Source organism: Silurus aristotelis (genome assembly GCF_946808225.1).
Source record: "Silurus aristotelis genome assembly, chromosome: 20".
NCBI lineage: Eukaryota > Metazoa > Chordata > Actinopteri > Siluriformes > Siluridae > Silurus > Silurus aristotelis.
In genome coordinates this window covers 6,081,595-6,107,556 of record NC_139593.1, presented here as the reverse complement: position 1 = coordinate 6,107,556, position 25,962 = coordinate 6,081,595, and the positions used below count along the sequence as shown (strand labels likewise).

General features: G+C 38.9%; 2 protein-coding genes across 2 annotated transcripts; one reads left to right on the top strand and one right to left on the bottom strand.

Moving 5' to 3' along the window:
• Positions 1–2,042: 2,042 nt before the first annotated feature.
• Positions 2,043–14,918, top strand: LOC310716040 (tetraspanin-1-like). The gene is made up of 7 exons (XM_083522866.1): positions 2,043–2,175; positions 12,022–12,237; positions 12,541–12,615; positions 12,789–12,896; positions 14,265–14,399; positions 14,589–14,681; positions 14,829–14,918. The coding sequence occupies exons 1-7, from the start codon at positions 2,119–2,121 to the stop codon at positions 14,868–14,870; spliced, it is 726 nt and encodes a 241-aa protein (XP_083378992.1). The 5' UTR covers positions 2,043–2,118; the 3' UTR covers positions 14,871–14,918.
• A 1,270-nt stretch (positions 14,919–16,188) lies between these two features.
• best2 (bestrophin 2) lies at positions 16,189–25,597 on the bottom strand (the record flags this gene model as incomplete). The annotated part of the gene is given in 12 exon segments (XM_083522770.1): positions 16,189–16,404; positions 16,406–16,462; positions 16,465–16,472; positions 16,475–16,845; positions 18,223–18,377; positions 18,758–18,838; positions 19,688–19,840; positions 20,339–20,416; positions 22,155–22,309; positions 22,674–22,907; positions 23,011–23,105; positions 24,215–25,597. Coding segments are annotated over 12 exon segments (1,755 nt in total). The 5' UTR covers positions 24,367–25,597.
• Positions 25,598–25,962: the final 365 nt, after the last annotated feature.

Genomic DNA, 25,962 nt, shown 5'->3' with positions numbered 1-25,962 from the left:
ATCATGTCGTAGTGGAAGAGCATGCTGCATTTCTCTCTGAACTGATTCAGCTCCTATAAAATCAGAAAGAACCGGCATGGCAACATAAACAACCATCATACTATATTACAATTCGATTTTATACGTTTGTACAAGATCTTATACAATTACAAGTTCAATCTGTAATTTGACTTATGGATTTGGAAATGGATGTATTTTATGACTTATTTTAAACCTTAATTAATGAATCCCTGATTATAGTGTTACCCTCTGATGAATGCATCATGACGGATTCACCAAATGATAAGGAGGGAAGAGCAACAATATTCCTCAGGTGATTTATTGATTATATTGTGAGGACTTTATTTATGATGTTTAGGACTAATATTATGAATTTAAAAGCTTTAAAAGCACTGCTTAAAAAAAGGAAAAAAACTTTTAAAACGTTTAGAACTTTTAATTGTTTTATTGTTATTATGGGAAGTGAAAATGCGCCCTGTGTGTCACATTTGGTAACTTATCATGACATCTATTGGATACCAGAGGCAGAAAGAGTAATAAAATCTACTACTCAAGTAAAAGTAGTAACTATACATCAATGAAATTTACTTAATTACAAATAAAGTTACTGGTTGGAAAACTTGGCAAAAAGTAGCTCATTTCAAATTTACTTAAAAAGGACAAGGAGATATAAATACTATTTGTTTTTAAAATTCAAGTGCAACAACAACAACAACAATAAATAAATAAATAAATAAATAAATAAATAAATAAATAAATAAATAAAATATTGATTAAAAAAAAAAAAAAAACAACACTACAGTCCATGACTTGTGTCCAATGTAGGTTATACACCTTCAAAGCAAAAAAATAAAATATATATATATATATCTGTATTTTCTGGGGTGCATCTCCCCCAAACACCCACACACACAAACACACACACAAACACACACACACACACATACACCCCCGCCCAGCCATTTTTTTTTAGTAATTTTTTTACTTAGTAATGTAAATGATTTGAAATGTAGTTAAGTACAATACTTAAAACAAAATATATTTAAGCAAAAGTAAAATTACAGATGTTAAAAACTACTAGATTAGAAATGCACACAAAAACTACTCTATTACAGTAATGTGAGTAAATGTAATTCGTTATATTCCACCTCTGGAAACACATAGGAACATGATGGTATCAACTAGACACAGAAGTTGTAAGTTCAAGATCTTAAAAGAAGTCTAACATCTTAACCAGCAAGCTACTACTTTTAGGGCCCTTGAGCTTCATAAACTAGTCTGTGGTGCGTGAGAGTCAGGAAATGATTCAGCGGTGGTAGACTGAAAAAGCCACACAATAACAAAAAAAAGGTTGATGGGTTGAAAAGGCACGCAATGAGAAGAAAAAATATTGACATTTCACCCAATAGATGAAACTAAAGTAATGAGTCTGTAAGAAATGTAAGAAGAAGAAAGTACACATATTGGTGTAAAGATTTTACAAGTGAAAATAAAAAGTGGTCCAAAAAATAAATAGTTATATTGAAGTCCTGATACTAGAAAAATCTACTTCAGTACATTAACAAAGTATTTGTACTTCATTACTTCCCACCTCTGCATAAACTCGTGATAATGTAGGAAACAACAGACACTTGTACACAATCAATAAAATAAATGCATTCGCAATTTGTTAAAAGCAACAAGAAATTGCTTTTTATGCTGTGCACAAGTGACTCCATGATGTGGAGGTTAAACAAGTTATTTAGAGAATTTTATTTCTGATCTGAAAGACGCTCCAAAGCAACTGAGAAAAACTGTAAATAATAATCAATTAGTACAACCATAAAATGTAATAATGTGTTCGGGTAAAGTTTTGCCAAATCCACAATGTATATGAAATAAAATGACTAACATTTGAGGATTGTCTGTATTATGTTGTCTTTAAACACACACATTGTTGTACCCTTATATGCATAATTTGGCACAGTATACACTCTAGAAAGGATCAGAGGTTTACTTCCTCTCACACGTTCGTGTTCAGTGTGTGCAATAAACAACTGACAGGCATTCAGTCCATTTCACATATAGTTTCCAGGTGAGCTTAAAAACAAACAACAACAAAATAAAAAAAAACGCAAGATGACTGGCAGAATATATCTGAAGATATTTATGATCGTCTGCAACAGTGCCCTCTTTGTAAGTAATTTTTTAAAATAATATTTATTTTTTAATTATGATTTTATTTATTAATACAAATACTGTACACTATACATATTGCATTTATAGATGTACTACTTTAAGGTGTATGAATATTAGACTCGACCCAATTGTGTTTATAATCACTACAGATGAATAGACAGGCATGTAATACTGATGATTGTACTGTCTCAGGAAAACCCCAGTGAGTATTCTAACAATGAAACTGAAAAGGAAAGTGGTTGCACCAAAATGTCTAGTAAGCTGATTGTTACACCACCAGTCGTGCAAAAGAGAAAGAGATTATATAAATTTATATTTAACAAATAAACCAACATTTATTTTCAATCAGTGAGCACAGCTTTTGGAACCTCGGTTTATAAGAACACGTGATTTGTAAGACGTGATGCTCAGAACGAGTTCTCGAATGTAATCTTTGTGATAAATACAGTATGTGAAAATATTCCAATGTAATCGATCACAAAGACAGAGTTAAACTAGCTGGACTTGTGGATATATTTCTTACATTTCTTACAACAGGGGTCCAAAAGCCTGAGACTAGATTTTTTACATTTATAACTGGAAAGAAAGTGGAAGTTTTGCAATGGGATTTTTAAAACAAAGAAAAGAAAATGTCTTTAGAAAAATCAATTTACAAATTATTTTGTATTATTTGTTGGCCAGTGTTTTTTCGTTGTGGTGCTGTAACTTCTTTGTGGGAAAATGGATGTATTTTATGCCATTATTTGTGGTTTTACACATGCACACACACACACACACACACACACACACACACACACACACACACACACACACACACACACACACACACACACACAAAAAGTCTTCAGGTTTTACACCTGGCTTTGCAGCATGATATAGACGATGTAAATGCATCTGCAAATTCATGTTAATATTCTTTAAAATTGGACTTTTCACACAGGATATTGCTGATAATATCATTTGTTTTGAAACCTTGAATGGTTTGAATGGAACATTAAATGATAAAGCTCACAAAACTCAAACATTGTCTCTGATAGTATGAGACTTTCGGATACCAAATGTCTTGGGTCATTCAGTTGACCTTATTAAATATATACCTTCATAAATATTCACGCTTCCTGAACTTTTGAGATTTTGTAGTGTCACAACCTGGAATTATAACTGACTTGATTGGAATTGTTACCATTTGATTTGCACCACAAACTAACATCATATTTGTTTAACAAATAAAACACATTAAACAATCCCTTAAATCTTCTGAGATATGTTTGTGTGTTTTACACATGATTTGTATCTTCATCTTTTTGGTCCGTTCTTCCTGACTGAATTGCTGAAGCTCTGTCACATTAAATAGAGACCACTAATGAACATTTCTTTAGAGCGTTTCTCAGATCAGAAATAAAATTCTCAAAAATACTTCAATTCATGTCATCACAGTATCAATAGTTTATGTCATGCTGATCAAAATATATTATACTGCTTCTCACCTAGATAGTCTAAACTCACAAAACATCTCAGCATCAATTTATTGCTTAAAGCATTGAATGCAAAACGGTTAAACCAGTTGTCGGAATCTGTCAAGATTAAATTTTCATTAAGCTTTTTTACTTTCGTGCAGATGAATTGTGCAGATGAATCTTGAATGTAACTAATGAAGGCGAGTGAATAATCAACCAGTTCTCTAAAACAGGTCAAAGGTGAATCTCGTGAACCTTCAATAATCGACGGAGCAAAACAAAGAATTACAATTTATGAAAATGGATGAACAACCAGGAAATGAATGAACACTAATACAGTACAGGAGAAGTGTGAATCCTGTTCGGTCTCTTACAATTAATATCCCACATACAGTTAACATTTTGTGCTGTTAAAATTCATACAGAAGGAATTCAGCATTGTGCACTTTTAATCCATGTGATCCAAACCATAGAAAACAAAGGAAAAAAATGTTTTCAGGCAAATCAATTTAAAATTCAAGATTTTAGATTATTTGTTGGTCGGTGTTTGAATGTTTCGTGCCACTGGGGTGTCTGTAGCTTCTTCGTGTGAAGGAACATGTTCCATGACGTAATCTGTGGTTTCACACATACAGTGGTGTGAAAAAGTGTTGCTCCCCTTCCTGATTTCTGATTATTTCGCATGTTTGTCACATTTTAATGTTTCAGATAATGAGCCTCCACCTCATCTCTATGCTGTCAGTTCAGCTTCTATCACTCAAAGCTTGATTCTCTGAGCCTCACATCCAAAAATCCAAAAAATCCAAAAATCCAATTCCCTCAGTTTACTGGCCAAAAAAGTGTCAGAACCAGAATCTCTGGGATCCATTTTAGGAAAAGAATCCCAGCCAGCAGTCTTAACCACTGATTTAGATTCTTCCCCAACAACAACCTCCGTATCTGGTGCATTTAAGATTTCAGATTTGCGTTCTCGGATTAAATCAATTGCAGATTGCGAATCTCTGAGAACTTTTGTAACCGACAAACAACACAAAAACGTTCACTCTAATATGGCACACATATGAGCCACATTCATTGGGCTCATGATAATTGTAATAAAAATAAATCAGTGTTTGACTCATTAATATTATTCTATTAATAGATCAGTGTGCTGAGAGTCCCATTAGAGTCTTTTCACATGCCATAAAATGAGTTGATTAACTAAAGAGAGAGATAATAGGAACATTATTCTCATAATAAATTAGTACTTTGGACACTTAAGTACATTCAAAGTCAAATACTTTTACTGGAGTCATATTTTACCGAGTGGATCTCTACTTTAACTCAACTATATGGTTTGTGTACTTAATGCACCACTGCATGATAATTCATTGCAGCTGTTGTGACCCTGGTGTGGCATTTCAGGACTTTAATATTTAATAATACAGTGTATGATACTGCTGTGGTTGTCCTGTAGTCCTTTATAGTGTTCCTTTTATTTCTACTGACTGCGGTGGTTTTGACGTGCCTCATCAGGGTCACTGTGTTTAGCCATGACACAATATTATTCCCACCTGTGCCCTGTTCTGATCATTCAGAGAAAACATGGAGTAATTTTTCTTAAAATCCATCCATCCATCCATCCATCTTCTCCCGCTTATCCGATGCCGGGTCGCGGGGGCAGCAGTCTAAGCAAAGATGCCCAGACTTCCCTCTCCCTAGACACTTCTTCCAGCTCTTCCGGGGGGACACCAAGGCGTTCCCAGGCCAGCCGGGAGACATAGTCTCTCCAGCGTGTCCTAGGTCTTCCCCGGGGTCTCCTCCCAGTGGGACGCGCCCGGAACACCTTCCCAGGAAGGCGTCCAGGAGGCATCCGGAACAGATGCCCGAGCCACCTCAGCTGACCCCTCTCGATGTGGAGGAGCAGCGGATCTACTCTGAGCTCCTCCCGAGTGACTAGCTTCTCACCCTATCTCTAAGGGATCGCCCAGCCACCCTGCGGAGGAAGCACATTTCGGCCGCCTGTATCCGGGATCTTGTCCTTTCGGTCATGACCCAGAGCTCATGACCATAGGTGAGAGTAGGAACGTAGATTGACCGGTAAATCGAAAGTTTCGCCTTGCGGCTCAGCTCCTTCTTCACCACGACAGACCGGTACATCGACCGCATTACTGCAGAAGCTGCACCGATCCGTCTGTCAATCTCCCGTTCCACCCTTCCCTCACTCGTGAACAAAACCCCAAGATACTTAAACTCCTTCACTTGCGGCAGGAACTCCCCACCAACCTGAAGTGGTCAAGCCACCCTTTTCCGACTGAGGACCATGGCCTCGGATTTGGAGGTGCTGATTCTCATCCCAGCCGCTTGGCTGCAAACCGTCCCAGTGCATGCTGAAGGTCCTGGTCTGATGAAGCCAACACGACAACATTATCTGCAAAGAGCAAAGACGAAATCGTGTCGTCACCAAACCGGACACCCTCCGACCCCTGGCTGCGCCTAGAAATTCTGTCCATAAAAATTATGAACAGAACCGGTGACAAAGGGCAGCCCTGCCGGAGTCCAACATGCACCGGGAACAAGTCTGACATAGAAATAAAATTCTCAAAAATACTTCAATTCATGTCATCACAGTATCAATAGTTTATGTCATGCTGATCAAAATATATTATACTGCTTCTCACCTAGATAGTCTAAACTCACAAAACATCTCAGCATCAATTTATTGCTTAAAGCATTGAATGCAAAACGGTTAAACCAGTTGTCGGAATCTGTCAAGATTAAATTTTCATTAAGCTTTTTTACTTTCGTGCAGATGAATTGTGCAGATGAATCTTGAATGTAACTAATGAAGGCGAGTGAATAATCAACCAGTTCTCTAAAACAGGTCAAAGGTGAATCTCGTGAACCTTCAATAATCGACGGAGCAAAACAAAGAATTACAATTTATGAAAATGGATGAACAACCAGGAAATAAATGAACACTAATACAGTACAGGAGAAGTGTGAATCCTGTTCGGTCTCTTACAATTAATATCCCACATACAGTTAACATTTTGTGCTGTTAAAATTCATACAGAAGGAATTCAGCATTGTGCACTTTTAATCCATGTGATCCAAACCATAGAAAACAAAGGAAAAAAATGTTTTCAGGCAAATCAATTTAAAATTCAAGATTTTAGATTATTTGTTGGTCGGTGTTTGAATGTTTCGTGCCACTGGGGTGTCTGTAGCTTCTTCGTGTGAAGGAACATGTTCCATGACGTAATCTGTGGTTTCACACATACAGTGGTGTGAAAAAGTGTTGCTCCCCTTCCTGATTTCTGATTATTTCGCATGTTTGTCACATTTTAATGTTTCAGATAATGAGCCTCCACCTCATCTCTATGCTGTCAGTTCAGCTTCTATCACTCAAAGCTTGATTCTCTGAGCCTCACATCCAAAAATCCAAAAAATCCAAAAATCCAATTCCCTCAGTTTACTGGCCAAAAAAGTGTCAGAACCAGAATCTCTGGGATCCATTTTAGGAAAAGAATCCCAGCCAGCAGTCTTAACCACTGATTTAGATTCTTCCCCAACAACAACCTCCGTATCTGGTGCATTTAAGATTTCAGATTTGCGTTCTCGGATTAAATCAATTGCAGATTGCGAATCTCTGAGAACTTTTGTAACCGACAAACAACACAAAAACGTTCACTCTAATATGGCACACATATGAGCCACATTCATTGGGCTCATGATAATTGTAATAAAAATAAATCAGTGTTTGACTCATTAATATTATTCTATTAATAGATCAGTGTGCTGAGAGTCCCATTAGAGTCTTTTCACATGCCATAAAATGAGTTGATTAACTAAAGAGAGAGATAATAGGAACATTATTCTCATAATAAATTAGTACTTTGGACACTTAAGTACATTCAAAGTCAAATACTTTTACTGGAGTCATATTTTACCGAGTGGATCTCTACTTTAACTCAACTATATGGTTTGTGTACTTAATGCACCACTGCATGATAATTCATTGCAGCTGTTGTGACCCTGGTGTGGCATTTCAGGACTTTAATATTTAATAATACAGTGTATGATACTGCTGTGGTTGTCCTGTAGTCCTTTATAGTGTTCCTTTTATTTCTACTGACTGCGGTGGTTTTGACGTGCCTCATCAGGGTCACTGTGTTTAGCCATGACACAATATTATTCCCACCTGTGCCCTGTTCTGATCATTCAGAGAAAACATGGAGTAATTTTTCTTAAAATCCATCCATCCATCCATCCATCTTCTCCCGCTTATCCGATGCCGGGTCGCGGGGGCAGCAGTCTAAGCAAAGATGCCCAGACTTCCCTCTCCCTAGACACTTCTTCCAGCTCTTCCGGGGGGACACCAAGGCGTTCCCAGGCCAGCCGGGAGACATAGTCTCTCCAGCGTGTCCTAGGTCTTCCCCGGGGTCTCCTCCCAGTGGGACGCGCCCGGAACACCTTCCCAGGAAGGCGTCCAGGAGGCATCCGGAACAGATGCCCGAGCCACCTCAGCTGACCCCTCTCGATGTGGAGGAGCAGCGGATCTACTCTGAGCTCCTCCCGAGTGACTAGCTTCTCACCCTATCTCTAAGGGATCGCCCAGCCACCCTGCGGAGGAAGCACATTTCGGCCGCCTGTATCCGGGATCTTGTCCTTTCGGTCATGACCCAGAGCTCATGACCATAGGTGAGAGTAGGAACGTAGATTGACCGGTAAATCGAAAGTTTCGCCTTGCGGCTCAGCTCCTTCTTCACCACGACAGACCGGTACATCGACCGCATTACTGCAGAAGCTGCACCGATCCGTCTGTCAATCTCCCGTTCCACCCTTCCCTCACTCGTGAACAAAACCCCAAGATACTTAAACTCCTTCACTTGCGGCAGGAACTCCCCACCAACCTGAAGTGGTCAAGCCACCCTTTTCCGACTGAGGACCATGGCCTCGGATTTGGAGGTGCTGATTCTCATCCCAGCCGCTTGGCTGCAAACCGTCCCAGTGCATGCTGAAGGTCCTGGTCTGATGAAGCCAACACGACAACATTATCTGCAAAGAGCAAAGACGAAATCGTGTCGTCACCAAACCGGACACCCTCCGACCCCTGGCTGCGCCTAGAAATTCTGTCCATAAAAATTATGAACAGAACCGGTGACAAAGGGCAGCCCTGCCGGAGTCCAACATGCACCGGGAACAAGTCTGACTTACTGCCGGCAATGCGAACCAAGCTCCTGCTTCGGTCATACAGGGACTGGACAGCCCTTAGTAAAGGGCCCCCGACCCCATACTCCCGGAGCACCCTCCACAGGCCGCCGCGAGGGACACAGTCGAATGCCTTTTCCAAATCCACAAAGCACATGTGGACTGGTTGGGCAAACTCCCATGAACCCTCCAGCACCCTGTAGAGGGTATAGAGCTGGTCCAGTGTTCCACGGCCTGGACGAAAACCACATTGTTCCTCCTGAATCCGAGGTTCTACTATCGGCCGTATTCTCCTCTCCAGTACCCTGGCATAGACTTTCCCAGGTAGGCTGAGAAGTGTGATCCCCCTATAGTTGGAACACACCCTCCGGTCCCCCTTCTTAAAAAGAGGGACCACCACCCCGGTCTGCCATTCCAGAGGCACTGTCCCCGACTGCCACGCGATGCTGCAGAGGCGTGTCAGCCAAGACAGCCCCACAACATCCAGAGACTTGAGGTACTCAGGGCGGATCTCATCCACCCCCGGTGCCCTGCCACCGAGGAGTTTCTTTACTACCTCGGTGACTTCAGCTTGGGTGATGGACGAGTCCGCCTCTGAGCCCTCAGCCTCTGCTTCCTCAATGGAAGACGTGACGGCGGGATTGAGGAGATCCTCAAAGTATTCCTTCCACCGTCCAACGACATCCCCAGTTGAGGTCAACAGCTCCCCACCTCTACTGTAAACAGCATTGGTGGGGCACTGTTTTTCCCTCCTGAGGCGCCGGACGGTTTGCCAGAATCTCTTCGAGGCCAGCCGATAGTCCTTCTCCATGGCCTCACCGAACTCCTCCCAGGCCCGAGTTTTTGCCTCGATAACCACCCGGGCTGCAGTTCGCTTGGCCTGCCGGTACCCGTCAGCTGCCTCAGGAGTCCCACAAGCCAACCAGGCCAGGTAGGACTCCTTCTTCAGCTTGACGGCATCCCTTACTTCCGGTTTCCACCACCGTGTTCGGGGATTGCCGCCTCGACAGGCACCGGAGACCTTACTGCCACAGGTTCGAGCGGCCGCTTCGACAATGGAGGTGGAGAACATGGTCCACTCAGACTCAATATCTCCGGCCTCCCTCGGGATCTGGTCAAAGCTCCGCCGGAGGTGGGAGTTGAAGATCTCTCTGACAGGAGGCTCGGCCAAACGTTCCCAGCAGACCCTCACAGTACGCTTGGGTCTGCCGAGTCTGTCCAGCTTCCTCACCCGCCATCAGATCCAACTCACCACCAGGTGGTGATCAGTTGACAGCTCCGCCCCTCTCTTTACCCGAGTGTCCAAGACATACGGCCGCAGGTCAGATGAAATGACCACAAAGCATATATAAGCAAATAAGCTATAAGCAAACCCACACCAGCCCGACGCCTTTCACCATGGGCAGCTCCAGAGTTGTAAAGAGTCCATCCTCTCTCGAGGAGTGTGGTTCCAGAGCCCAGGCCGTGCGTAGAGGTGATCCCGACTATCTCTAGTCGGAACCTCTCAACCTCACACATAGTTGCACCTAGAGGGAACTTTCCAGTAATTTGTCACGCAAAGAGGCACCTGAACACCAAACTGTCATGTTCTCACATGTAGAAACATCCTCGAGGGTGTTTTCTTTCATGTTTTGTTTCTCACATATAGAGCCGACCAAAAAAACAAATCTTGATGTTTTGTCTCACACAAGCACACTTTTGTCTAGACAAGTTTTTGTCTAGAGTCACCTAGCGATAATTTTTATCATGTTTCGCACCTGAAGGAGCATTTTATAATGTTTTGCACTAAACAAAAACGAATGTTCTTGTATATCTCATATAAACATCAGTTTAAATGGTCCACATCTGCATCCTATGAAGCACTTTTTATTATATTTTCTTACATATAGAGATATTTTCCTATTTCACCTAAATGCAGTTTTGTTTTTAAAGTTTTGTTTTACACATAAGACCAACAAATGGGCATTTAATTATATTTTCACCCATAGCACCTACTGTAGAGCTCGATTTCCTAAAAGGTTCTCATATGCAAGGACATCATACAGGGCATTTTTTTAATATTTATCATTATGTCTCACATGTAGCATCCTCGAGTGCATTTGATCATGTTTTCTTATATGTAGGTGCATCCTAGAGGGCATTTTATAATATTGTTCCCTATATAGGAGCACTATGGACAATTTCTGATGCTTTTCCTTTACACATAGAATCACCCAGATGGCATTTAATCACATTTTCACACATAGCACCTAGAAGGCACTTCCTGAAGCTTTCACACAACAAAGGGACACTATACAGGGCACAATGTTTTACCCTAAAGAAAACCCCCTGTACTTGAAAGTTTCATATAAACCACATCAAAGAAGGTGTTTTCCAGATCCGCACCAGGATGTGTCCATTTTTATTGTAGTTGATGTAGAATTTTCAGCATCATTATATCAAATGTAGATTTATGACCTATAGTTCATTTCTATTAGCTCAATGTTCGAAAATAAAATTGTAGCCTCTTTTTTTCATACATTGAACCTTTTCTTATGGTTTTTATACTTCATGGTATATTAATCAGATTAAATCAAATTGCATTTAAAATAGCTATAAAAGAATAGATAAAGAGTGCTGTGCTGATGATTAGACTGCCTCAGGAAAACCACAGTGAGCTTCTTAAAAATGAAACTGAAAAGAAAAGTGGTTACATTTGTATTATGTACTAGGCTTATATCTACACCATCTATTATCCAAAACAGGATTTTATCAATGTATTATATTAAACTGATACAGTAAACCAACATCTCAGCTTCTGAAAACAGTTTATAAGAACACCAGGTTTGTAAGAACGCTTTCTCAAATTTGATCTTTGTGATAAATAGTGTTATACTTATCACAGCTCAACTGCAAACTTTCATTACAGCAAAAAAGACAAGTCAAATACGTCTTTAAATTCATGCAATTATTCTATAAAGTTTGAATTTTCACCCACTGACAATATCAGCAAAACCTTTTGCATTAAAATTTTGAAGGTTCATGACGAATAGCACATATCCAAGTTTCAGGTTGGTTGTTTTTGGGGGGATTTATTCCCTCAGTGCTTCCTGAACTTTACAGTTCCACAGCTACACTTACAATATTTCCTCTCTCTTTCAATTCTTTATTCTAATATTTTTGTCTGTATTCTTGTCTATATCTTGGTCTCCAGTTAGGAGGAGCTGCAATTCTGATCACTGGAGGGTTTGTCGAAGTAAAAAAAAACAGTATACTTACAGCGATGGAAGACAATATAGCAGTCCCTGAAGAATTACCACTTCTGACTAAGGCCGGCTACCTGATGATTGCTATTGGGGGTGCGCTCACCTTCGTGGGCTTCCTGGGCTGTTATGGAGCCTACCACGAGAATAAATACCTGCTCAATATCGTGAGTGACCTCTGACCTTGTGAAAATGATTGTTTATATAAACATTTAGCACTTCAGAGAAGCAACTGCGATGTGCCGAGCGATGTGGTAAGTCCAAAGAGAAATCCAGGATGGCTGCCCTGATAATGTTCCAGAATTAAACTTCATAGAAAAGTTTTGTTCATTTTATTTTGCTGTAACTCTAAACATGAGGAGAACTGCAGTTGGAAAATGTATATTGAATGGGTTAATTGTTTTGTTACTCTAAGAGCCAATACACTTCACTTTTTTGATTTTGCTGTTTATAATCAATCTCACTTACAGTATTTAGGCATCGTCTTCAATGTGTTTGCCACGGAGGTGATTGCAGCTGGGCTCCTTCTATTTAACCGGCCTGCGGTAAGAGCAATGATCCTGAACATACAGTAGACTAGTGATCACATCTCATTTACATTTATAGAATTTGTCCGATGCCCTTATCAACATATTTATATAATTCATTTAACTGAGCAGTTATGGGGTTCAGGACCTTGCTCAGGGGCCCAGTAAAATATTTACATTGTATTCCTCAGGTGGAAAGATATTGGGAGATTTACAGAGTTATAGTGGCTGAGAAAATCAAGAAAACATACAATGAAGACAACTTCAACACTAAACTATGGAATGAGATGATGACCCTGGTAAGACACGTTTCAATGTTTCCTTTCAGGCTGTGTGGGTGATTTAGACCAGTTTGCATTCCTATAAGTAAGAGGATTAGATGTGCTTCATTTGATTGAGCACAACTTTTTACTACATTGTTTGTACACAGCAATTTCTCACATGGCTAACACTGATTTGTGCTACATGCTATAATTACAGACTGGATTGAACTGCCATTATCACACAGCCAGGGCTGTAATTTGATTCACACAGAAAATTCAGTCAGGTTTTAAACCATTAAGCACCTCTACTTCTCAGTCACTAAAAGCAACTGAGATAGCAAAATACTAGCAGACTAGCTATCACAAGTAGGCATAAGTGGGTGATGTCTGATGTAATATCTGAGTCTGGATTCACCTCATTGCATTAAGCAACATAAAAAATGCAGCTACAGCTTTCTCAGACTACAGAGTCAGTGGCTGCGGTAAATTTAGCTCTGTGTTAACACATTTGACACAAATACAAATCAAGGTCTTGAGTCCAAGCCATTTGAGGAACCTCTAAGTTTTTCACAATATTTACACACCAAGTGCACACACAAATCCTTCCTACAGTCCTCTACCCTCACATTACTCATATTAGCAGGCTACAGCAGAAATAGAGTTAGCATTTGCTTATCAAATTAATCTGTAATAAATGTTGTGTGTGTATGACTGAAAGGTAGCAGTTAGTATTCCTCATAACACGCGGGTTTTTCGTGTAATTTGTCACCCATTCCGTATATGTTGTGTACTAATTTTAGATGCTAATATATGCTATTTAAAAACTACTGAATTTGTACGTCGTTTTTGTTTTGTCGACCTAATTTATGGTTGCGGTACATTACTTTGTGGTCTCACCACCAGTTTGTTTTATGTCAGCAGCAAACACATTACCTACACTATATGGACTAAAGTTTATGAACATTTAACCATAAGACTGCTATGTGCTTTTTGAACACCCCACACCATTAGTTCTTATAATAACCGCCACTCTTCTGGGAAGACGTTCCACTAGATTTTGCCAATTTCATGCTACAGAGCCCTATTAAACATCCTGTACAATTGTGTTCCTCTAACTTTGTGGTAACAGTTGGGGAAGAAACCACATTTAGCTGGAAAATTCATGTGTCCAAATAGGTTTGTACATATAGTGTGCTTTATTTTATATTTGCTACAAAAAAGCAAGTTTAAATCTGTTTAATGAGCAAAACCGATTAGAGTGTTTCTTTTATCAATATAATGGCTGATAGAGTATTTTTGTATCACATATTATATATTTGCATAATTGTTGCTAATGAAACTACAGTGCCAAAGTGTTGATATGTGTACATGTGTATGTGTATGTGTGTGTGTGTGCTCCTGTAGATGGAATGCTGTGGCTTAAACAACTACACCGACTTTACTGACTCCGAATTTGTAAGAAAGACATTACTGTACCCCAATTTCTGCTGCCTTGACAAACAGTCTCAAGGGTGCAAATTGAATAGCGCAAAATCAGCGGTAAATCTCCTGAATCCACTCCTGCAGTCTGATCACAAACTTGTTCATTTGCTACAACCTTTCTAAAACCTCATACCCTTAATTTGCTACAACCTTTCTATAACCTCATACCCTTAAAGTGTTGATGTGGCTGAGAACTAGACCTCTGATTATACTTGGCCCTTGATATGGTCATGTTTTTCATTGCAGGGTGTGACCGGCTGCTTCAAGGCTGTGGTGAAATGGGTGGCAAGCAAAGCTACTTTGCTAGGAGGCATGGCTATTTCTGTCGCTGTTATCCAGGTACTGAAAAACCATAACGCCACACTTTTGACAGAAAATTAATGTACACATTGCTGGATGTTCACTTTTAGTTGTCTGACATGGAAATTTGTTCATATATCTTATGTTAATGCTTATATTTGGCTTTGTCTGTCTTTTGTTTTACAGGTTGCTGTAATGATAGCATCCCGGAAACTGTCCAACAGCTAAAGTCAGGAAGCCTGGAGGTATAAGCAGGAATTTAGGTTAAATAAGATTATCAAATAATAATAATAATAATAATAATAATAATAATAATAATAATAATAATAATAATAATATGGTCTGTAATATATAAACAAAATGATATACAGTATGTTCTAAGGGTGTAATTGTACACATTCTTTTGTACATTTGTATAGTACTGTTTCAGTGCAGGGCTTTCGGTTCAGTCCACATGTACAATCCTCAAAATCTGAGATCCCTCAGGAACGTATTAAACCACGGACCACAAGTTTTTTAAGTCTCGGACTTGAACGCATTTTTTAAAAATCATTATTAAACTTGAAAACATACACAACAATGCAAGGGGTATAAAAAAGAAACTAGAGTTAGTACAGTGTCACTGAAATTATTGTCAAATGAGTCACTGCTAACGCTAGCAATAGGTATTCTGTAGCATTTTGTGTCCAGCTTCAAGAATTTCTCTTAGAAAAGTAATAAATCCTGACAAATCTGTATATCGAGGAAGTGAATGAATGAAAGATAAAAGGAATGAAGACATTTGTTAAAGTATTTATTTGATTACATTTTTAAAAAATATCATTTTTTATATTATTTAACCAAACAGGCATTTTATTTGTCGATGTTTACAAATGTTAATAATAATATACTACGTTAATGAAATGCAACAAGCAATTTAATGTTTTGCATTTCTTCTCCCCCTAACTGTACCGAAATTAAACTGAACCGTGACTTACAAAAACCGAGGTACGTATCGAACCGTGAATTTTGTGTACTGTTACACCCCCAGTATATTCTGTACCACACAGGAACATTTTTCACATTTAGTACATTTTATAATCCCGAATGTTTTATTTTTATCTTTGTAAACCCCTTGTGTTTGCAAATAAACAAACAAGGCCAATATATTTCAGGATTTATATTTTATATATACACACAGTTTGGTTAAGGGTAGCTTTTTCGCTTTTCTGTGCTTATTTTTCGATTAATGCTGCTGATGGCTGCATTCTGTATAACATTACTGCACAGTTATTATTTTAGCACTGGCTTTTTTTTTTACTATGAATTATTTGCTCAAATGCCCAGAAATACCAATGTTCCATTGAATAACTGAAAGTCATGATGAGTAAGCATTATATTAATAAAAGATGGAAAAAAATGTGTGTTTCTCTTCTTTAAAAAAAAAAAACAAGGCTAAACCAGATTTTTGCCATCAACATTATCATGAAACAGTTTCCTGCATTGACTCTTAATAGAATTGGAAGCTACAGGCTGGTGTAATTGCTTCATAAAATGTTACATTTTGTTACACAATGTTGCATTTCTCAGAATTCCGTTGTGGTGCTTCAGGAAATGTAGAAACTCTCAAGAGCATTGTAACATTTACATTTGTCGACTGTGGTCTCATGACTTTTGCCTGGTCTCTGAATGTCTGGAATGAGAAGAAGTCTGGTGTTGAGCGGTTGGTGCTGGTTGAAGGTCGGAGCTCCGGATAAGTTTTCTGCATCAGCACTCGTGTTAAAAGGCGTCTGTATCTTCATCATCGACAATTCTCTCATGTTCTCCTCTTCCTTGCATCCTTATCTCTTAGTTCCAGTTGAAGCCCTGTGCTAAGAGAGGAGCGTGTGTGTTGGAGGTTCCTCTGCAGCTGCAGGTGTTGCTCTGGGTGTCGGTTGCTAAACCTGAGGGTAGTGATCCACCCGTACCCTTGTTCTGCCCAGTGTACCTTTGCCCCTCTCCCTCCTCCCCTTCAGAGTAGGAGGAGTCAGGACTGCCTGAACTCGCCAATCGCTGCAGCTGAGCAGAGGTCCTGCAGAAGGCTCCTCCCACAATGCTGGTGGGAGAAGGGGCGGAGTTTAGGACCCGGTTGAACAGAGCAAGGTTTTGATTGCGTGTTGCAGATTCTTCCAGATTCTCAGCGATTCCTTTTAGAGGCTGGAAGTGCATCTCTTCCTTAGGAATTCTAAATGTTAAAAAAAACGGTTAATGTACATAGACACTATGCACAAATACTTTTTGGAAACAGCGAGTGTAATATGTCATGTGGCATCTATACACAGTTATCAGTGAGAGCAAAAATGGCTTCCGCTGTTGTACTAAGTGTAACTGAGCTCGCTGAGACAAAACACGTAATTGATTGTGCAGAGTGTATTGTAGGAATGTTAACCATCACTTGAAATAACTGTAGCAAACTAGTTTCCTAATTCCTGCTGTTGGAATTATTAATCTATGTCTCTGCCTCTTACTTCTTTTTTGTCAGACAAAGGTCATTTACTTTGCATGGATCACCATATAATGGAGTAAAAAGTCAATAACTGACATTATTTTTTATCTGTTAAAGCATGCAGCATTTGTTGAAAAATCATATTCATCTTATGTCCTGTTCTCTGGTGCTCATCTGGTTGATTTAGATTAATAACCCCAACAATTTGTGACCTTTGTCTTACATTAGATTATAAAACAGTGAATCATAAGGAGGAAGACGTTTGCAAAACAGAATTGGGATGGACAGAGTGGTGAGAAAAGTAGGCAGGAGAACAAGGAGATGCGGCAGCAGGTAAAGAGGGATGTGGCGAAGCCAAGGAAAAGAAATATGAGGAGCTGTATGAGAAGTTGGACAATAAAGATGGAGAAAAGGATTTGTAGCGATTGGCCAGGCAGAGGGACAGAGCTGGGAAGGATGTGCTGGAAGGTAGAGCAATAAAGGATGGAGATGAAAATGTGTTGAGTAGTAAGGAGAGTGTGTTGAGAAGATGAAGGGAGTATTTTGAGCAGCTGATAAATGAGGAAAATGAGAGAGGGGGAAGGTTAGATGGTTCGGAGATGGTGTAGCAGGAAGTGGATAGGATTAGTAAGGAGGAAGTGAGAGCAGCAATAAAGAGGATGAAGAATGGAAAGTCGGTTGGACCAGATGACATACCGGTAGAAGCGTGGAGATGTTTAGGAGAGATGGCAGTGGAGTTTTTAACCAGATTGTTAAACAAGATTTTGGAAGGTGAGAAGATGCCTGAGGAATGGAGAAAAAGTATGTAAAGTTGATCAGTCACACACTGAAGTTATGGGAAAGAGTGGAAGCCCAGCTCAGAGAAGAAGTGACCATCTGTGAGCAACAGTATGGTTTCATGCTGAAAAAGAGCACCACAGACACATTTTTTTTCGTTGGGAGTAACGAGGATGGACAGGATTAGAAACAAGTTTATTGGAGGGACAGCGCATGGAGACGCGATTGAGATGATTTGGACATGTGCACTGTGGCGACCCCTAATGGGAGCAGCATAAAGAAGAAGAAGTTGTTTATAAAACAGTGTAACTAATGATAGCGTTGTGGTGAGAGACCTACGCCATGTCAAACGTGGAGCCCTGGAAGGAGGGTTTGCGGAGGACGAACAGCGTGGCGGCGGTGTAGGGGGGTCGTGGGTTCGAGTCGTTCCAGTAGCGATCCTGCTCCATTTTGGGCAAATCGCCATACATTTCATCTACTGCCATCATTGAGACCTGGAATGTGGCAATTAGGACACATTTAATAGTGTGTATGAGATAAATAGATATTTCACATCTACACCTCGTATACTGTACAGTGTGTCTTCATTATATACACTAATGAATGAGAACCAGTTATAATGAAGTAAATTCTATGTATTATATTAAATATTCATCAAGCGCTATTCCTGTGAGACATTTACAAAGAAACAGAACTGGCAGAGTGATAATGAATGAATGAAGTAAAAAGTAAATAAACAAAAAAAAAAAAAAAAAAAAAAGAGCTAATGGACTGAAGGAAAGACAGACAGACAGACTGACAGATAAATATGAATAGATATAAGTAGGAATTGATGGAGATAAAGAGATGGATAGAAGGATTATAGTAGACACACCTGGAAGTTCCTGTCTATAAGCCAATTGGTTTCAAAATCATCATCATCCTCACCAAACGGGTTGATCAGCTGTTCTGCCACCTGCATTATCAAACAGATACGATCCAGTCTCATCACAGACAGATTTTAAAGGCGGGATGACAGATTTTGCATAAAGAATGATATTTGGACATATAATAATATACTATGATACAGCAAAACTGGAACCTAAGTGGTTTAAACACGTTTACCAACCTGTACTGCAGAGATAAAAAATTTATTTCATATAACTTCATTATATTAGTTCACTTACTCATTCAGAGCGATCATTCAAAACCGGAAAACAATTGTAGCTTTCATTTCTGTTTTTAGACGAGTTTAGGCTTTTTTATTTCCTGAGACAGAAGATTTGAGGACGTGCTGCAAATCAACAACGAATGATGTGATGTGGCCCAACAAAGCTAAACTTTTACCCCCTGAGGTTCATTATTTTCCACAATAGCAGTTCTTCATTACTATTATACCACAGTGGTTTAATAGCTAACAGTTATAGCTATTAAATACGATACATCAAACTTTATAATGTTTATTGTTACGTTTTAATGTTGTAAAACCTCTCATTTTTGCATCTCCAGCTTTACCTCAATTACTGACAGTTTACTATTTTTACTACATAACTCCTTTTTTTTTTTTTTTTTTTTTTTTTTTTTCCCCGACAATTTACAACTAAAAACTATGTACAAAAGCAATACAAAACCTCTGTGTGAGCTGTTACTATAGAAATGATGGATTACAACAAGTGAATTTATATAAGATGCTGCTTTTGTTGTGAACCTGTGATTCACAAAATTCTGACCAATCAGAGTCGAGCATTCAACAGTGTTATAGTATAATAAATATTAACCAGCTGGCATAAATTTTGTTTTTCTGCATCAGTGCCCTTTTCCTGACCTTGAGCCAGCCAGCATAGAAGAAGAACTGGAGCAGGGTGAAGATGGGGACGTACAGGTCAAGGTCATGACCTGGGTAGCCCTGCCTCGGGTCCAGGAACTGGCGGCCAACCAGACATACCAGGAAGAAACTGTACACTGCTAATGTCACCACCTGAGATGGAGGGAAGAAAGTTTTATTTATAAAAAACACAAACAAACAAAACAAGGCAAAACAGGACAGTTCCATCCATTCCATCTCAACATATGAGGTTCAAATAAACTTTTAAGTGCTTTAATCTTGGCATTAAGTCATCGACTGTATATTAATATCTGCTTCTGCTTTTAAAAACGATCGTTTATCGTGGTACATGCTTTGGCCTGTTCTGCGAATAATTACCTCAATTTATTTTTGATTATGACGTCTTTAATTGCTTTAATTAACATTAATAATGCAGGTTTAATTAACTAGACTTCAGCCAGAACACATTTCATTATAAAACGTACATGAACCAGTGCAAGCAAAACTAATACATCATATTAGAATATTTCCACAGTTTTTTATTTCTTACCATCACACACACACACACACACACACACACACACACACACACACACACACACACACACACACACACACACACACACACACACACACACGCACATTTCTCACCTGTGTGTAAACGAGTGGCACGCTGATCATGTCGTAGTGGAAGAGCATGCTGCATTTCTCTCTGAACTGATTCAGCTCCTATAAAATCAGAAAGAACCGGCATGGCAACATAAACAACCATCATACTATATTACAATTCGATTTTATACGTTTGTACAAGATCTTATACAATCCTGTAAAGTTCAATCTGTAATTTGACTTCATTTTAAACCTTGATCAATGAATCCCTGATTATAGTGTTACCCTCTGCCCCACCATGATGGATTCACCAAATGAAAAGGAGGGAAGAGCCCTGGTGGTCTAGTGGTTAGGATGCGGCGCTCTCACCGCTGCGGCCCGGGTTCAATCCCCGGTCAGGGAACCAACCCCAGCCATTAGGGTTGCACAAGCCTTAGTGCCGGTCCCAAGCCCGGATAAATGGGGAGGGTTGTGTTAGGAAGGGCATCCAGCGTAAAAACATGTGCCAAATCAAACATGCAGATGGTCCGCTGTGGCGACTCCTAATGGGAGAAGCCGAAGGAGGGAAAAGAGACAATATTCCTAATATTCCTATTGATTTTGTCTGGACTTTATTTATGATGTTTAGGAGTAATATCATGAATTTAAAAGCTTTAAAAGCGCTGCTAAAAAGAAAAAGATAATAAAACAATAGAAACTTTTATAGAACTTTTAATTGTTGTCTTGGAAAACGTAAACGCGCCCTGTGTGTCACATTTGGCAACTTATGATGACATCTACTGGATATCAGAGGTAGAAAGAGTAATAAAATATTCTACTCAAGTCAAAGTAGTTACTTCAGTAAAATTTTACTTAATTACAAATAAAGTTACTGGTCAAAAAAGGAGATATAAATCTCAAACTAGTTGTTTTTAATTGAAGGTACACCTTTACAAATTCAAGTGCAACAACAACAACAACAAAAAATAAAAAAAAATAAAATAAGTGATAAAAAAAAACCTACTACAGTCCATGACTTGTGCCTAATGTGGGTTATGCATATTCAAAGAAAAAACTAATACAAAGAAATCTACTGTGTTATGTAATTTTTTTTTTTTTACTTAGTAGCGGATGTAATTTAAAGTTTGAATACAATACTTCAAACAAAACATCTGTAAATAAAAGTACAATTATAGATTTTAAAAACTACTTTAAAAGTAAAAGTACACAAAGGTTGCTGAAAGGGTTCTAGGTTGAAAGTTTATTTCTGAAGTCAACTTGAAATTTAGTTAAAGAAAATCAAACCAGCCTGATCTCTAAACTAAATGTTTAGAAATCATTCAAAGAATCACTTTTTACTACATGAACATTTCACTTGTGAAGCATCATTCCTGATTCTCTGAACTCTTACCAGAAACCAAAAAGCCCCCAGAATTCCAGCCTGTTTTGGGGGTTCCTGTGTTCAGCACTGGATTTTATTGTGATTTCGCACTCCATTGTGTTGCTTATTGGCTTATATGGATGTAGACACACAAATGTTTAAATGTTATCAGTAAATCGTGGCAGTACGGTTTTATATCTGTACCATAGATGTAAATGGTTTTCCCATTTCTCATTGTTCCACTCCCCAGCAGCAAAGCACAAAGGCATGATATTTTACACAGTGTCCTGACTTATAACAGAGATGTGGTGATAATTATTTTTTATTTTATTTTATTATCTTCTCCTGGTGAAAAAACAAACAAAAAAAAAAAAAACTATAAATGTACTATAAAGAAGGAAAAATATTTATACCTCTGAGGTCAAATACAGTAAGTGTACAGACGTGTGTTGAACTATGAGTGATTATAGCGTTAGAGCCAGCGACTGAAAAGATTACCTCAATCAACAGTTTATAAGTGTTGTTGTCTTTGATTCGACCTTCACATTGAGCCATGGCAGCCAGGTTAGCGAACCACACACACGGGATCCAGTATTTATTATAGGGAGAGCGCAGACTCTCGAATTTCTTCCTCTCCTCTCGTGTCATAAATCCTACAGAGAATGAGAGAAAGAGAGATTACAAACTCAAATATCAGGAGAATATCGTTTTTTTTTTTTTCAGCCTTAACACTAAAACATTCCAGTCAACAACCAGGCCTCACTTACATAATATTAAGGACGTAACCAATGGGTGATGCATATGGAAAACAACTGCTGATTAAATTTTTTTGCACCTTAGAACATTATTATTGGTATTATATAGGTACAACGAACAAAAAATATGAATAAAAGACCACCTGAAACCATCTAAATGCAATTATAAGGCTTTCATTATAAGACTCAATCCTGGGTAAGACATGAGTTTAGTCCTGCTTTAATCTTCCTATCATCTTTCATCTACAGATTTCAGACTTACCCGCCTCCACCACGTGGTCGATGGTGGGAAAGCGCTTGAAGACGGCTGTGCTGACAGAGCGTAGGATGAGCAGAGCAGACAGACTGGTGTAGCGCATGAGAGTGCGGCGCAGCAGCCTTCCCTGCTCGTCCATGCCCTGTACCCCGCCCGAAAGCACGCACATCACCCGGTCCGGCAGCGGGATCGACGTGTACTGACTCCACCAGCGATTCACTATCACGGTCACGTAGAACCCTGGAGGAATTTACAACATAGATATGTAGAGATACAAATTCCACCATAACCAGTAGGTAGCTATAAGAATATATCAACATGATAAATAAATCAGCCCTGATACCCAAGACGAAAGACATCGGGATGAGGCTGGCGTAATGGTTGCAGTAAATTGAGAGCTTTTCGAAGTGTCTCTTCTGCTCGTCTTCAAGAATGAATCTGAGAAAGACACTGTACTTATGAGTAAAATAGGTAAACTAGTCCACAACTGCAACTGTACTATCACTTTGCCAGTGCCAACAATGTTGTTTTGGCACCCATTCCACCCCAAATTCCCAACCACTATACCAAATTCACAAATACTTTAACAAATTCCTAACATTCTACCCAAATTCCCAACATTCAATCCGAAATTCCCAACGGTCTATTGCAAATTCTCAACAAAATCCCAAATTCCCAACTACTATACCAAATCTCAACTGTACATCCCAAAATTCCACCCAGCTATCCCAAATTTCCAAAACTATCCAAAATGTCCAAATACTATACCAAATTCTCAACACTATATCACAAAGTCCCCTCTACTATAAAAAGATTCTTAACTCTCTATCCCAATGCCCAACTACTATACATTCCCAACATTCTATCCAAATTTCCAGTTATCCATCCCAAATTCCCAACTACTATAACAACTTCCTAACACTCTATCCCAAATTCCCAACTACTATACCAAATTCCCCACACCCTTTCTCAAATTCCCAACTACCATAACAAATTCTCACCACTTTATCTCAAATTCCAACTACTATCCCAAATTCCCAACCACTGTCCCAGAAACTCAAATAACTCTAGCAAAAAATCCCAAGCATGCTATCCCAAATTGCTGACATTCTACTCGAACCTTCCCAACAATGTTCGTAATTTCCAAAATTCTATAACCATAGTCTCAACTGTGTTATCCTAAGTTCCATCCATGTTCTTATATAATGTGTCCAAAATTCTCAAACACATAGCAAAAAAATGTCCCACTGAATTCTCAAACACATCCTTAACCTCCAAACATGTTATTACCAAAGGTTTGAATCAGTCTTGTAAAAAAAAAGTCCTGCTCCAATAAAACATTTTGTTTATTAAATTCTTTTGTTTTTGAATAAAATGAATACTTGCATTATTAAGTAAATGTAAGAATTTAAACAGTCCCAACATACTGTATCTCACTTTTCAGTTTCATCCAAACAATAGCTCTGAGGATTTTACGGTCGGATTGATGAGTCCACAAACAAATCATCACGGTCGTCCCTGTAGGTAACGTTCTGTAGATAACTCACCTGTATGTGATACTGATGGCGCTATACATGGCAAAAAAAGCCAGAAACTCTTTGTAGAGAACTTTATAGATGCTCCCCTTCCAGGCCAGGAGCAGTTTGGAGAAGCCGCAGAAGCGAGCGTTCGCCACACGTGCAGTATACGTGACGGTCATCTCAGGGATTACAGCTTCCTTCTGGAGTTCTGTTTGTAACCCTGTCTGTAATGCAAACGATGTTCTATAGGGTTCTACATGCAGGTACAAAGGTTCCCCTATGAGATAAACTGCAGAAACCGTTTACCTCAGTGTCTGAGATCAGTATAAAAAATCCATTAGGTATATAGTCTGTCTTCCTTATTTTATATTATATTTGATTCTACGATCTTGACCTAAGCAAAGACAACAGACTTCTGACTGGCTTTCAAAACTCAGTCTATCCAGAAATTTGGAACAAATCTGAGGACAGAGCTCATTAACATGGATTCCTGCTGCTCAGAGTGCTGATTCGTTCTCTTCATCGAGATGTTTACGAGTCAGAAATAATCATTTGTAATAAATGAAAGTGCTTTAGAGAAATACAAATAAAACATTTAAAGTATGATTAAACTACATGAAGGATCAGTAGGTCTGATTCAAATAAATCGAATGAAAGAAACTACTTTCTTTAAGGAATTGTTCATTTCCTGTCAGAGGGCTGATGGATTGCGAGCGATGGAGCGGTAAACAAGAAGCACTCGTGTGTAGAGAGCATAAGAGACGGACAACTTGTACAACTGTTTATACAGATTTACACATTAAGCCATGAATATGACATTGTTGATAAAGCTTTCAGTCTATAATTATCTTTAAGGCATTAAATGAGGATTCATTTAAAACCCTGATAGAAATCCATTAGATCTTAAGAGGATCTGACGTGTACTGACTCTACCAGTGGGTCCCCATCACAGTCACATACAAACCTGGAGGCATTCTCAATAAGGATATATAGACTAATTCTATCAAGGCCTCTAGGTAGCTGTAAGAAAATATCCACATTGTAAATAAATCAGTACTTTTTAAAAACAAAAGACATTGGAATGAAACTGCTGTAATTTCTGCAGTAAACTGAAAGCTTTTTAAAGAGTTTCTTCTGCTCATCTTCAGGAAAGAATCTTAGAAAGATACTGTTTGAGAAAAATGTACTAGTCCACAACTGTTCTGTATCATTTTGTTGTTATTTGCCAGCCATACTCTCCCAAACTATCCCACCAACTAGTGACCCAAAAACCCAACTACCCTGACAAAAATCCCTAAACACTCTAACCCAAACTGCCCCCCTCCCCATGTCAGAAATGTCTTTACTATTAACATTCTACCCCTAAATCCCTACCAATGCCTCAAATTCTCAACTATTGTCCCAAAAACCTACAAGTCTAAAAAAAGAAAACCCCAAACATTCTACCCCAAACTGCCCACCAATGTACCACATTCCCAACCATTGCCCCCCCTTGACAAAAATTATCAAATATTTTACCCCAAACTGCCCACCAATGTGTCAAATTCTATATTATACCACATTTTCAACTACTGAACCAAAAACTCTGCCACTCAAACTAAATTTCTCCAAAAATTCAAACCCCCAAATGCTACCAAAATATTTTACCAAATGCCCAACCACTGTCCGAAAAAAACCCTAAACATTCTAAAAAGAAATCCCAAACATTCTACCCCAAACTACCCACCAATGTCTCAAATTTCCAAAACTACTATACCAAATTTCCATACATTGGA

Coding starts and splice junctions, on each gene's coding strand:
- LOC310716040 (XM_083522866.1), top strand. CDS start 2,119: ATGACTGGCAGAATATATCTGAAGATATTTATGATCGTCTGCAACAGT. Junction 12,616..12,788: donor TTCTATTTAACCGGCCTGCG/GTAAGAGCAATG, acceptor TGTATTCCTCAG/GTGGAAAGATATTGGGAGAT. Junction 12,897..14,264: donor GGAATGAGATGATGACCCTG/GTAAGACACGTT, acceptor GTGCTCCTGTAG/ATGGAATGCTGTGGCTTAAA.